Source organism: Glycine max, chromosome 14, assembly GCF_000004515.6.
Source record: "Glycine max cultivar Williams 82 chromosome 14, Glycine_max_v4.0, whole genome shotgun sequence".
NCBI classification, from domain to species: domain Eukaryota; kingdom Viridiplantae; phylum Streptophyta; class Magnoliopsida; order Fabales; family Fabaceae; genus Glycine; species Glycine max.
In genome coordinates this window covers 2290589-2306080 of record NC_038250.2, presented here as the reverse complement: position 1 = coordinate 2306080, position 15492 = coordinate 2290589, and the positions used below count along the sequence as shown (strand labels likewise).

At 32.3% G+C, this 15492-nt stretch overlaps 1 protein-coding gene and 1 pseudogene across 1 annotated transcript; one reads left to right on the top strand and one right to left on the bottom strand.

Annotated features, from left to right (window-relative positions):
• Window positions 1–1649: 1649 nt before the first annotated feature.
• Window positions 1650–9920, top strand: LOC100810272 (DExH-box ATP-dependent RNA helicase DExH6). Its single transcript, XM_014767022.3, has 15 exons — window positions 1650–1666; window positions 2021–2239; window positions 2379–2469; window positions 2621–2936; window positions 3710–3784; window positions 4019–4063; window positions 4462–4552; window positions 4681–4739; window positions 5194–5343; window positions 5984–6036; window positions 6348–6381; window positions 6521–6610; window positions 6695–7699; window positions 8068–9153; window positions 9263–9920. Exons 2-15 carry the CDS (start codon window positions 2101–2103, stop codon window positions 9521–9523), a joined length of 3495 nt encoding a protein of 1164 aa, XP_014622508.2. The 5' UTR covers window positions 1650–1666; window positions 2021–2100; the 3' UTR covers window positions 9524–9920.
• Window positions 9921–10054: 134 nt separating this feature from the next.
• LOC112999381 (membrin-11-like) lies at window positions 10055–13954 on the bottom strand (annotated as a pseudogene).
• Between the last annotated feature and the right edge of the window lie 1538 nt (window positions 13955–15492).

Sequence of the window (15492 nt, the reverse complement as noted above, 5' to 3'; positions counted from 1 at the left end):
GTTCTCTGTTTCCCGAGATTCAAGTTTGCGTTTGGGGTTGTAAATACTAAATACCTAGCCTCAAATTGCCCATTGTTAATATTAGAGTTAGGATTTTATTCTCACTCTCATTTCTCGTAATTATTGAAAATACAAATTATTATAATGATTAAGTTTGATTGATTATAAATGAAAAAGAAATATTGAAAGAATTTTATTTTCTTAAACAAATCCACTCAAATTAATTTCAATTACTTGAAACTTGACATAATTTTTAGATTTGCGGAGTTCTATTAAAAAAAAAAACTAAAAACATTCTCAAGTAATGACTAAGCGTAAATGTTTGTCTAATGTAACTATTAGGTCATGCTCGAAAATATATTTAACTAATTTAAAATGAGCATATGAAGGGAAAAGGTAAAAGCAATTTTATTATTCAAATATAAGCATGTGAAGTGAAAAAGTAAAAACATTTATTATTTAAATATGATTGATTCTCATAAAAAATACATGACATGTAAAAATACACGTCTATTGTTGATTTAAAATAAAATAAATTATAAATATAATTAATTTAAAAGTCTTGTTAACCAGTGTATTAATAATTAAGGAAAAAAAGTTTTTAATGTGAAAATGATGGGGAAAGACAACAAAATTATGTAAAGTGCAAATTTATGTGGTCCAAAAAAAAATTTCTACTCTTAATTTTTTAATCAATATTCTTAAAATATTAATTAACAATTTGCCTTAATTTAAAAGGAGGTAGATATACTCTTACGTTTACACTTTACATAAGAGTCTATTTTAGAAAAGTTAGAATGTTAGATACTTAAATGTAAATGTAAGCATATATACAAACACACAAGGGTTAAAACTATTAGGCTCCTAATCAACTGATTAATATATTAAAGTTAAAGTTGAATAATTTAGATAATATTCAAGTTTTATTTTTGACAAAAATAATTATTAATTATATTTTATTTATCATTCGATCAAACTTTGGATTAATCAAAATTTTTTTCTTTAATAAACAAATGATTAATAAAAAAAAACCATCAGACCCCTCAAAAGAGAAATTTTGAAAGATTTTTGTGCATTTTAATGAACTAGGGATGGTTATAGTTTTCCATGAACATGTTATAACAATTTGTTTTGGTAAACGAACGAAAAGAAACAACAAATAGAAAATTATACTCTAGGGAAAGGAAGAAGCAAAGCATATGCTAATAATAGCCCGTGTATTTTAAGTAAAAATAACAAGCATCTCGGATATTATAGGAATTTATTTTTCTTATTTTAAGTGAAAATATAAAAGTGATACTACTACAAATTTAAAATTAAGGCGAAAAGAGCAAAATTCTTAAAAAAAAATGAAAAAAATAACCGCATGCATTAAAGTTAACAACTAAATTTATTTATTTTTCGTAATATCAGATATTTAGTAAATTAGTAGTGTCTTTCAAACACTTTACTAGTTTTCTTCCAACAAAAAAATTAAAATAGTTGCAAAAAGAACAAATACATATATATTTTTTTTATATAAATACATATAAACAAGAAGGTATTTACCTAGCTTTCAGAAAGAAAAAAAAGGCATTTACCTAAAACGGAAAACAAAAACAGATAAAATGGAGCAGCGGAGAAAGATACGATATACACGATGATGGAAGGAAAGCACAAGTACCAGGTAGGGCATAACTTTTTGTTTGGATGACGCATGGTTTTTAGTTTTTTTCTTCCAAAGTTAAATGTTGATTCTGGTTAATTTTTTTTAACCATATTGCCACGTATTATCTATTGTTTTATTAATGATTAATTTTCATAAAAAAAATTAATTTGATCATATCTAGTAAAGTTCTTTCATTTTAATTACATTTTATATTTTTTCTATACATATAACTCGAAATCGACTAACGAATTATTGGTTAGTAAATTAAACATTAATATTAATCTAAGGAGTTAATTTATTTTCGATAATCTTATGCATTCACCTGGATGCAATGCAAAGCCTTATAAGGTTTAAAAATTTAACATTTAACAGAGCAAAGACAAAAATACAATAGTAGTAGCTGCAGCTGCGCTTGTTGCATCAAGTTACCCACTGGGGATTTGTTCAATTCAATGGAAACGACGACGAAGACGAACAAAACAGGGAAGAAGAAAGGAGAGCCACTTTTCCGTCAAAACCCCAACGTTGATGAAGTCACCAGGATTTGCATTTCCCAGATTCTAGAACAATTCCGAGCTTCCAATGATGAAGGTATTTTTTTTTTCCTTTTTTCTTCACCGTTTCATGCACAAAAAACACAACTTTCTCGTCGGAAGGATTATGATTTTTGCATAACTATATCCATTCGTGAAATCTGGGTTTTGATTATTTATTTATTTATTTTCTGCAGTGTACAAGTTTGATGCTGGTTTGTCCAACCAAGAGCGTGCTTTGGTGCATCAAATGGCCCTCAAAATGGGATTTAGATCTAAAAGTTATGGGTGAGTGTTAAGGGCAGCACATGTAAATTTGCCACTTTTAGTTAAATCTGTAAGAATTATTACTGTCAAAATTCTTAAATGAAATAGTTGGTGATGGAATGAATGCTTTAGATTTGTGTTATTGTTGATATTGGACGCGTGTTTTGTGTAGGCTAGGGAAGGAAAGGAGAGTGTGTGTTCAAAAAATGAAAAAGAAGGTTGACACGGATAACGAGTTTGGAAGTCTTCCTCCTTTCACATTTTCTGGAGAGGCAAAGTGGGTGTTGGGTGATTTGTTTGCTCATCATCCACCCGGTGAGGGAAACTTGTGGGAGATGGTTGGAGAAAATAGTGAAGACACTACTACTGACGGAACAAAACAGAGGCCGGGTGATATTTTCAGCCGGCCCTCTATGACCAAAGCTGAAATTGCTAGGAGATTGGAAGCTCTTGCTTCTAGAATGAACAATGTCTCTAACTTGAAACAGGTCCTCTTTCTTTCGCTCTCCTTTCAACTTCAGAAACCTACATGTATGAGTTTTGTTGGTGAACCTATATATTTGAATTTTGTTGGTTAGAATTTACTTCAAAATAAGGGAACTGAATATTATTTCACTAGCAATAAAATGGTGCAATGGCTAGTATATATATATAGACGAACAAATTAGGTTGTGTCCCATGCTAATGGCTGACTTATTGTCACAAAATGACTTCATTGGAGTTTCATATTTTATTTGGAGTTCATCAAGTACAATTTCAACAATAATAACTCACAAACCCTTTGTCCATAGCTCAGAATTTTGCCCCTGCACTCAACCTTGCAACTATATTTTGCTTTTTTGCTTCTTCATGTGACCAAATTACCATCCAAGAACATGCGATACCATGAGGTGGACCTTTTTTTTTATTAATAGTGGATCCTACGGAATCTGCATTTGTGCACACCTCCATGGACAACTTTTCCACTTGTATGATTAATAGGCCACTCCTGAACTATTCTTTCAATACTATAGAATTTCATTCATTGCCTATAAATGTTTCTCATGAAGATCCATAGTTATCAATCTTGGATAGCGACATGTAGTGCTTGTTTTCTGTGTGCATGGCAAATCATTTGTCTGTACAAAGAATGAAAGCAATTTGTTAATCCTGCTACACATCAGAATGATGTTTTCTTATTATTCCTCTTCTGCCATATATATAGAATTTGCAAAAGAATAATCTTGTTATTGAATTATTTGTCTGATTTCCATTCTCGCAGATCAATGAAGGGAGATCTAAGCTTCCAATTGCGTCTTTCAAGGATTCAATTACATCCACTGTTGAATCTCACCAGGTTAATTTAAAATTGCCTTTGGATATGCATCTACTTGGTAGCTTGGGTGCTGATGGTTGCACTATAATTAAACTTATATGATTCACATTGACATGCTTAATATATCAAATAACATAGTTGAGTAAGATTTTAGTTTTACTGCATTTCAACATGAAAATTAAATTGAATTTGCAGATTAAATTTTTGCATGTGTTTTGGTCTGTCTTAATATTCCTTTCACGTGTTTCAATGCAGGTTGTTCTCATATCTGGTGAGACTGGTTGTGGAAAGACTACGCAGGTTACTAATTCTTTGTTTTGTCTTTATTATGGTACAACTACATTTACATATAATTTGTTTGTGACTGTTTCAAGATTATCATTTTTTGGTTGTATGTTGATATTTTTATAATTGATCCATTTAGTATGTATGCTGGTGATATGACTCTGCACCCGTATTTAATTTTTGTATTAATGCACTTGCCCTTTTTACCCTTAATATAAAATAATTGGCTCAAGCTTTGATAATTGTGGACGCTGATAATTTTTTGATGCTTTGTGATTTTGGGTTTCACCCATCTGTACTTCCATCATTGTATATGGACCAAGGTCTTTAAGTAATCTTTCTATGCTATGCAAAACATTTATCTTTCTCTTTTTTTTATTGTCCTGCTTAACTTTATATTAAACATGATTCAGGTCCCACAATTTATTTTGGATCATATGTGGGGTAAGGGAGAGGTATGTAAAATAGTTTGCACTCAGCCTCGGCGGATCTCAGCAACTTCAGGTGTGTAACTCTTTCGGACTTAAATTTCAATGTTCCTTTTTTAGTCTTAATTGAAATGTGTTTCTTTCAATGTTCCTTTGTTAGTTTTAATTGAAAAATTTGTTTCCTTCTGCCGTTTCTATGTTTAGTTTCCGAGAGAATCGCTAGTGAGAGAGGAGAGACTATTGGAGAAAACGTGGGATATAAGGTAATTTTGTTTATGTATCTTTGGTGTAGTAATGGTACTCTGATCCTTTATTTGGATTTATTTTGTATAGAAATATTTATTTGAACATTGAGCATTGTCATCATAATCAGACTAGTTTTTTGCATTCGTATGTTACACTCTCACAACACACCATGTTTTTATTGATACTGAGGAGGAAATCTATAAGATGTCATTAGTAACGAAGAAGCTTGATTTTTCTCCTGTCATTGCTTCAATCTACAAATATCTTTTCTATTTTCCCATATCACTTTTTTTCTTACATAGAATTATGACTTTTTGCCCTTCAACATTCAATATCCTATGTTGATTATGCCAGTCCCTTCCGAAGCACTGGTTTCCTTGCTTCTTATTGGAGCACATTGCTAGTTTTCCTAGTGGTTTACATCTCATGAACATATAATTGTGTGGCTTACATTTTAAACAAAAAATCCAGATACGGTTAGAAAGCAGAGGTGGAAGGCAATCATCAATTGTGCTATGTACTACTGGAGTGGTATTAAGGGTGCTGGTTTCCAAAGGTTCTCATTCGTCAAAGACAGGGCGTGTGAAGGATGAGATTTCTGGCATCACTCACATAATTATGGTACTTGTAAATTATTTTTTATCTTTAGCTAGAGCATAAACTATGGTACTTAATCTTTGGTAAATACTTCTTCTATACCTTATTTTTTTGAGTCATTTGGATGGTTAAAAAACTGGTTATTAGGTATGACTGGTAAGTTCTCAGATAAATTGGTTAATTGAAAATTCAAATTGACTTGGAAAATGTGTTCAAATCCAAGACATTATTTTTTGAAATTGTTGTAAAATTTGGAGCTGTTTGGTTTCAGAAAATATTTTTTGTTTTTACTTTTAATTACAAAAATGGCACTTGTTTTACTTTGTTTCCTATTTTCAAAAGTTTGTATAGGAAGCTGTGAAAACAGAAAATAATAATTGGTTTTCAGATGGGTATCTCCTGCAATGGGTATTTGTAATACTTTGAGGGGAAGTGTACTTTGAAACTTTCTTATAGGTTATTATCTTAGAGACTTCGTTGTGATGAGTGAGAAGTGAATTCAAATGTCTTCATATATTCCCTCTTCATGAATCTTGGCATATGAGGCATTTCCTGCATATACTTTCCTTGGAAAGTATGCCTTGGCACTGCAAAGCATATCTTGTGCATCCTTTCCTTGGAAACTATGCATTGCAAACTAAGGTGACATTCATTTTTTGTTCAGGATGAAATTCATGAAAGGGATCGATACTCAGACTTCATGTTGGCAATCATCAGGTATACCATTGAAAGGAACCTATTGGCCTTTACTCTCTTGTGTGGTATAGTTAAATACAAATGTATAAATGCTTCTTGCATAAGCTTGTTCAAAATGTTTTGCACCTAATAGCATAAGCTTTTTGGGTAGAGTTGAGTCGTTCCTTGATGAGTGCAAATGCCTTTTTTTTAGCCACAAGTATCTGGCAATAACTTCCTGTTATATTTAATCCTCCCTCCCAAAGAAGAAAGATTATACATAAAATTACTTGCATAAGAGGTTTGTCTGGTTTTTGGACTAATATCTCTGATTCTTGGTAACTTATATGCAGAGACATGCTCCCTTTATATCCTCACCTACGTCTGGTCAGTTCAAACTTATTACATTTATATCTTTTTGTCTCTATTTCTGTCTCCTCTCATTCTCTGCCTCCTGTCTAGTGCTTATTTAATTTATAATTATGTTATTTCCCGTTTTTAACCTTCTGGTGCTCTAATATTACAGATATTAATGAGTGCTACCATTGATGCTGCTAGATTTTCTCAATATTTTGGGGGCTGCCCAATCATCCATGTTCCGGGCTTCACTTATCCGGTACCTATATAGTCGTAGATTGTAAATTAGCTAATACTTTGTCAAATGTTTCTTACTACAATTGTCTATCCAACCTTTCTTCAGGTCAAAACTTTCTATTTGGAGGATGTTCTTTCTATTGTAAAATCCCGGCATGATAATCATCTTGATAGTACCACATGTAGTATTCCAAAAAACACTTGTGAGCTAAGTGAAGAAGAGAAGCTTTCCATTGATGAAGCTATTAATTTGGCCTGGTCTAATGATGAGTGGGACCTGCTGTTAGAATTGGTTTCTTCGGAAGGAACCCCAGAACTATTTAATTACCAACATTCTTTAACTGGTCTTACTCCGTTAATGGTGTTTGCTGGAAAAGGTAGAGTGGGTGATATGTGCATGCTGTTATCTTGTGGGGCAGATTTCTGTTTAAGGGCCAAAGATGGAATGGCTGCATTGGAGATCGCTGAAAGGGAAAACCAACCAGAAGCAGCCGAAATATTGAAGAAGCACATGGATAGTGATTTTTCCAACTCCATGGAAGAGAAGAAGTTACTTGATAAATACCTGGCAACAGTCAACCCAGAACTTGTTGATGATGTTTTGATAGAGCAGCTGATAAGAAAAATATGTATTGATTCAACAGATGGAGGGATCCTTGTTTTTCTTCCAGGCTGGGATGATATAAATAGAACGCGTGAGAGATTGCTTGCATCATCCTTTTTCAAGAATTCCTCAATGTTTATGCTCATATCTCTGCATTCAATGGTTCCAAGCATGGAACAAAAGAAGGTTTTTAGGCGCCCACCTCATGGTTGTCGCAAAATTGTACTATCAACCAATATTGCTGAAACAGCCATCACCATCGATGATATAGTGTATGTCATAGACACTGGACGAATGAAGGAAAAAAGCTACGATGCTTATAACAATGTGTCAACTCTTCAGTCATCTTGGATTTCAAAAGCAAGTGCTAAGCAGCGAGAGGGACGTGCTGGCCGTTGTCAACCTGGAATATGCTATCATCTATATTCAAGAACTCGAGCAGTTTCCTTGCCAGATTTTCAGATTCCGGAAATTAGGAGAATGCCTATTGAGGAGCTTTGTCTGCAGGTATTCAATCTTCCTTGATTGGTGACTCAGAATCTTGGTTGTTTTTTTATACTCAATGGTAAAAAAGTTCTCTGGTATCTCATTAGAGTGTATTAAAAGTTAGAAAATGGCAAAAGTTAGTAACTTTGCAATGCTATATTCAAACTTAAATTTTTTTCATGATCTAATTTGCACGATGCTGTGTAATGTGGTTGATTATTGGTTTGTGCAAAGGAAACACCTTTCTTGTCAGGTTTTGGGAAGAGCAAAGGTCCTGGGGGGGGGGGTTACAAGCAGGGTTTCAATGGACTGATTCGATATGATAATGAAACAAGACAATAATTTTCCCCTCATGTTAGATTTGGTTCTTACTCTCTCTCTTGTGACAGGTAAAGTTGCTTGATCCAAGTTGCAAAGTAGAAGAATTTCTATGCAAGACATTAGATCCTCCAGTTTTTGAGTCCATACGCAATGCAATTATAGTTCTTCAAGATATCGGGGCATTGTCAAATGATGAAAAACTCACCCAACTAGGGGAGAAGCTTGGTTCTCTTCCTGTTCACCCATTAATATGCAGGATGCTTTTTTTTGCTATATTGATGAACTGCCTTGATCCAGCTTTAACTCTTGCATGTGCATCTGATTATAGAGATCCATTTACACTTCCAATGTTACCTGAAGAAAAGAAGAGAGCTTCAGCTGCCAAATATGAGCTTGCTTCTTTATATGGGGGTTGTAGTGATCAGTTTGCCATATTGGCTGCATTTGAATGCTGGAATAATGCAAAGAAAATGGGTCTAGAAGCACGGTTTTGTTCTCAGTATTTTGTGTCTTCAAGCACCATGAATATGTTATCAGGCATGCGCAGGCAACTCCAAGCAGAACTAATTCGACTTGGGTTTATTCATGAAGACGTTTCAGGTTACAGTGTGAATACACATGACCCTGGTGTGCTCAATGCAGTTTTGGTAGCAGGTTTGTATCCAAGGGTTGGGAGGTTTCTTACAAATAAAAGTGGAAAAAGGGTTATTGTTGAAACAACAAGTGGAGATAAAGTTCGCCTGCACAATCATTCCATAAATTTTAAGTTGTCATTCAAGAAAAAATTAGATGACACTTTAATTGTGTATGATGAGATTACTCGCGGTGATGGGGGTATGAACCTAAGGAACTGCACAGTTGTTGGACCACTTCCACTTTTGCTGCTTTCAACAGAGATTGCTGTTGCCCCAGCAGAAGAAAATGATGAAGGGGATGAGGATGATGTAGGAGGCAGTGAAGATGAAGCTGGAAGTGAAGATGTGATGGAGTTTGATGCTGAGTCCAGTGGAGGCCGTGAGGATAAGTTGATGTCTTCTCCTGATAATATGGTTAAAGTAATCATGGACCGTTGGCTTTATTTTTGTTCAACAGCAATTGATGTTGCTCAGCTATACTGCTTGAGAGAGAGATTATCAGCAGCAATTTTATACAAAGTAAATAACCAAATTTTACTTGTTTAGTTTTTCTTGTACTTTTCACTTTTGTGATTTATCCATGTCATTCCTGTTATGATATTCTTGACACATTGGTTTACATTTTTAGGTAACAAATCCAAGGAATACACTTCCTCCCATCATGGCGGCATCTGTGCATGCTATAGCTTGTATTCTGTCTTGTGATGGGTGCATTGGTGTGCCAGCAATGTTAGAAGGTGTGGAAACACTAACCACTATGGTAAATGCAACAACTTTAGGCAAGCCAGCAACAGGTACTAGGCGTTTTGGTAAGAGACCAAAAGGATCCCTTGCAGAGCTTTTAAATTACGATGGGCGCCAGACCTCTGGGCCTTATTTTAAAGCATAGGAAGTTCATCAAGTTGGATCACCCCAAACCTGATCCTGCTTTCTCACGATAATGGTCCAAACGGAAGGTTGATGATTGTATGTTCAGTTTTGAAAGAAGCTTATATTGAATACAAATCCTAACAGTGAAAGTTAAACTTGCGTTCAGCTTATATAGAGAACAAATCCTGACAGTGAAAAATTCAGTTAGAAGATTGCCTTTTTGTTCCTTGTGCAAACAATGCCTTCTTGTTCTTGGTCGGCAGATGCGTTTGTGCCACAACTTTCAGGTGTGTGCGCAGTGAAATGAGATGATGGATTCTGGACACTAGTTCCCTCGCTTGTACAACCACATAGTAAAATCTTTGTAAATTCTAGTGTGAACGTTTAATATGAAGAGTAGAATGTAGAATAGTTAATGAAATCTTTTATATTATAAAATCAAAAAAGGAATGAAATCTATGTGCTGTGGGCTTTGAGTTGATCATGATATAATATTTAGAGCGTCAGCGGTAAACGTGAGATTTATGAGCATCTTTCTTCATGTCACAAGTCAAGATTTTTATTCTGGAAAAATTGCTCTGCTAGTCAGCCTGATAGACCTAAAATCTAAATTTATATACTTTCCACTGTGGAACTTTGGAAATATGTCAGTTTTTGAACAACTGATCGTGTTAATGTCTCCACAAAACATAAGCAAATATGAAAATGATGTCAATAGCATCCCTTCATATTTGATCCATTGATCACCGCTGTTACGTCTTTCAATTAGCCTCAAAACAGAGTTTGATATCCCAACTGTGTTGAGGACATCCAATGCTTTCCTATGAGCACTCTGCACCAAGATTATAAATCAAACAAAAAGGTTATATCAGCAACTACACAGAAAGTGATATCAGTACACTGCTAATTATTACTAGAATTATTATTTAAAAAAATTATCTGTTATATGTGGAATGCACTGAACTGAGAATTTTATGACAGAATAGTGGCAAGAATTATTTCAGTTAAAACAAAACCGGAGTGAGTTAAGATGTCTATAATGAAACAGACCAAAATAGAATAAAAAGAACATCAGAGAGACAGGAAGCTGAGAGATATCACACCAGCACCATTACATTGTCATTTTATAAATACCCAGATGCTGAAACCTAACTATTTAGGCAATTACCATATAAATTTTCAGGAAAAAGAAACCATTAACCCCCCAACCCCCAACATAAAATACCATTCACAACAGAAAGGTGATGAAATCATAGCAAAACCTAAAGTGTTGATGAGTGAAGGCAGCAGTTAAGATATACCTTCAAGCGATCTCTTTGTCCATGTATTGTAGAGAGGATGGCTTCCCCAACTGCATTAGCATTTTCCAGCTCGCGCGGATGGACATTGCTTGTGCCTCTTCATCATAAATTCTCAAAACATGACTTGAATCCCCATTCAGCAACATGCAAATTAGCAAAGTCAGATATGCAGCAAAGCCAAAGAAACAGTGAATCACTAAACCAGAATGTGACAGTCAACAATTACACACAGCTCTCCCAGAAGTTCCGCTCTTTCTTTCGCTTCCATCATCAGCTTCTGATTCCTCAAGTTATGTTTATCCAAACTTTCTCAACGATTCAGCCTCTTCATCTATCTGTTCCACTTTTCTGCTCAACAAAAAGCATCACAAGCTTAATATCCTAGCAACTAAAACAAATGAATGACACAAACAGCAACTGCATCTCAATCTTGCTACCAAACATTCACATTACATATCATATTCAATGAGTTTAATTGCACTGAATTGGGGCAAGCTTTTCTGCCCACATTATTCTACCCTTGTAAAAAAATGATTTTTATAGCACCGTGTAAAAAAATGTTAATTAAAAAAAATTTATAAATATTTTATTTCTTTTCTCATTGGAACACTTTTTGAAGACAAGACCACAAGGTTCATAAAGTATCCAAGCAATATTTCAATGCAATAATCCTAATAATACAACAAATTAAGTTGAAATCTGGAATAATTAATTATCAATATCAATTGTTATTTTTTTTATAATGAATGATAAATTATATTATTTAATAGTATAGTTTTTTAAATCATAAACTTTTATAAATTATAAGTTTATTAACTTTTATAATTACTATATTAAAAATTAAATTAAAATTAACTTTTGTTGGATTGATAACATAAAAACTTTTACATGATACCTGCCTAGCTATTAAAAGAATTAACTTTTATTTTTTAATTATTGGTCAAGGATTAGTAAAAGTAAAACCAATTAATTGAAAAATAATAGATGCATGCGCAGTCGTATTTAAAAGAACATAAGACAAACAAGCAACATAGAACAAACAAAGATGAAGGATCAAACCAACACCAACTCCCCCATTGGCATGCAGTGTTCTTGGAGCTGAAGAAAGTTGCAGAACACAAATCAACGACGTGCTTGATATCGGTGCAAGATGTTATTGTCTAGTTTAGGGTTTTAAATAGATATAAACAAAAATAGTTTATTGCCATGAATATCAAAACACGAGTCAACAAGAAGCTTTACATAAAATGAAACCTTCTTACCCCAAACAAGAATAGAAGACCCGGATAGTTTGAAACTATTCATAAGGACCTAATACTTCACCTAATCATTCCTGAATCTACATTTTTAATTGAATATTGGATTCAACTTTACCATATCAGTTGTTGTGAAAAATACTTGATAAGATAAGAGTGAAGAGTGCAATTTTAATAATATCATTTAGGATCACTACACATGCATGACGACTTCTTTATATTGTTTTGGTAAACTACTCTAATATATATGGAACCATGGCTTGTGGAGTTATCCCTGTTCCCTAAACTAAGGGCCTTGAATTAAAAGTTAACATTGCTGGATTGAAAGCGATGGTAGAAATCTATGCAATGCCGAAGTACATGTATTAGTCAAAACATTAATTGTTTATGATGACCCATTTGTGTTAGATCTCAAACCACATGTTACCTAGTTTCCATTCCAACATTCACACGCTATATGTCAGAGAAGATGGGAATAGGTATGAAATGACTTTCCCCTGTGATTATTTATTCAATTTTACAATATTTTTCCTAGATTCGTATGCAAGAGTAAAAAACAAATATTATACATTTACAATAACTTATATATCCTGCACTAATTAAACTATAGTTTCTTGATGTATTTAGTGACGGATGCACTCATGGTTGTACGGGGACAATTGCCCCCACAAGCAACTTTTATTTTACTTAAACATCCTTAATTAAAAAACAACTTGCTCCCATAAAAAAACATAAGGCAATTGTTTTTAAAATGAAGGTAAAAAGTTATAACAAATAAAAGAAAAAAATACATTGGTATGTGTAAAAAATAGTTGTGATTTTTTTACTTAGGCATTTTAAATTCTTTTGTCACGAAATTATGTATTTTGTAAAAATTAGAATATTTTTTGAAAAATTATTGTTTTTTTTTTGTTTTCACTAAACAAATCCTCCGCTGGATGTAATCAATCTTACCATAAATATTCATCTAAAATCTATGCTTACATTATAAACTAAATCTTTAATTTAAAGAGTAACATTTTCATTCTTTTAATTAAATATTTTTAATAACTTCATTTTTCTTTTATTTGGACATACATTTCATATTACTCTGACGATTAGTTAAAAATTATTCTCTGCCCCATATTAAACTACTCTATACTTGATCTTCTTAGTAGTCATTTACTTTCAATTTATTCTCTTTTTATCATCATCTCTATTCTCTAAATTAAATATTTCAATATTTTAAAAATGGTCAATAGTTATAAATAATCTTATATGAGAATTTAAATGGTATATTATAAATGAAAATATAATTTATATATTTAAAGATATTTGTTTATTAAATTTAATTATAATATAATTTATATATTAAAATTATTTCTTCATTATATAATTTTTAATTATATCAATATATATATATATATATATATATATATATATATATATATATATATATATATATATATCATGTACATAATACACTCATTAAAGTACTAGTTTATAAAATATTGTAAATCACTTTTTAAGTTGCTTTTTTTTATTGTTTACTAGTTGAAAAAAAGACACTTCGTTCTTCTATCTTTATTTTTTTTAAAAAGAAAAAAATAGTTAAAGAAAGTAGAGAAATTGCAACGGTTTCATCTTCAAGGTTTATGAAGAAAATAAAAATAATTATATATATTAAATGGTAATTTAGCTAGGAATAAGAAATATGTATACCAAAAGATGTAATTGTGTTTTATATATATATATATATATATATAAATATTAGTCTGATGATTTAACATAAGTTATTAATTTGTTAAAATTAAGGTCGAATTATTTAAATAATATCTGAGTTTGATTGTTAACGAAAATAATTTTTGATTGTTTTACTTACTTTTCAATCGAACTCCGAATCAATGAAGTCATTTTCCTGATAAATCAGAAGTTGAGATAAAATCTTTCTCATAATTAGGAGAATAAAATTTCTACCCCGAAATCCTTTCAATAAATAAGAAGATTACTTAATCACCAATTTAAGCATATTAATTGATTATATTAAAGTCCAATTAATGAGAAGTTGGATGCGGCTCTTAATCTTTTGGACAAGAAAACAAAATTTTAGATGAGGATGATTCCTCTGCAAAACTTAATGTGGATATCCCTGAAATTGAAACTGTAGAAACCTCATGTAGATGACTATAGATTTAATTAGAAACTCGAAAGAATATAATATTGCATAGTTTGGTTAAAAAAAGAAGAAGAAATGCTGCATCACCGATACCAGTATACTCGGCATAATTTTTCTTGTAAAATTGTGATTAGTTGTAGTGAAATTGAAAATATAAGAAAAAGTTTTTATATTTATTTTAAGTTTTGCAAAATTATTTTCAGGAATGTGAACTTGAAAATATAGCATGATTTACAACTTTTATTTTATGTCCAAACATGATTTTCAAATTTTGACTAGCTAGCAATTAATTGTAATATTAATGGTTCTGCAATTTATTCATGACAGTACAAATTAAACGAAATATTCATGGAACTGAAGTAGTTTGATGAGGAAGTTGAAAAATGGTAGCTAGGGACCGATCGATATCATGCATTCGGGGGAAATGGAGCCATAAGAAACACATGCAAAATCAAATAATGGCTATCAGATTTAAGAATTAAAATTCCATTTGACTGAGCAGCAATGAAAGTCCGTGGTAGTACATATCAATTATCAACATTGTCGTTTAACAAAATTCATAGACTATCTTTCTTACTTTCTCAACCGAAAACGAAAGGAGCGACATCATTATTCTATTGGTCCGTTCGTGTTGATTGTTTAATTAGCTGATTTTCGTTTGGATATGAACTTATGAAAGCCATAATAATATATATTCCCAGCTAGAACATTAAGAGTCTGTTCCGTAAGTGGAAATAAATAAATAAAATATAATTAAGATAAATTTTTTGAATTAAAGTATAGTATAAAAATATAGGTTTCATCATATTTTATTATTTATTTCACTTCTTCATTCTCTTTCTTTGGAATCGAGCGAACCTGAGGAACATAAGTGGTGTGAATGAAGAAAGCGTATTGTTGCATGAACTATTTCTAAGATTTACGTGCATGGAATTGTTGAACTGGGACCACCTGAGTTTAATCAAAAGGGCTGTTCAAAGCATCATGGGAATATAATAAAACCACGTGGATGGTGATCTATGACGGTCCATATTATGCCATGGACGGAGATTCAGAGGAACGTGTGGTCCCATATATATCGTAAACCTTTTAAGGAAATTCTTAATTGTAGTTATAGATCCTCTTTTCATGATGTTTGAATTTTGAGGAAAGAGTAGTGTTGAGCACGGCATAAAGAAGACAGACTGATGGATCCAAAAGTAGGCACCGTCTATTATTGACATAAAATTGATTGGCCACAGAGAATTGAAGATTTAAAGACACTTTTCCTCCCTCT

What these genes read in the sequence shown, in the direction of transcription:
- LOC100810272 (XM_014767022.3), top strand. Translation starts at nt 2,101, where the DNA reads ATGGAAACGACGACGAAGACGAACAAAACAGGGAAGAAGAAAGGAGAG. An exon ending in GAGAAAACGTGGGATATAAG is followed by an intron (nt 4,740 to 5,193) that starts GTAATTTTGTTT and finishes CAAAAAATCCAG; the next exon opens with ATACGGTTAGAAAGCAGAGG. An exon ending in CAGCAGCAATTTTATACAAA is followed by an intron (nt 9,154 to 9,262) that starts GTAAATAACCAA and finishes TTACATTTTTAG; the next exon opens with GTAACAAATCCAAGGAATAC.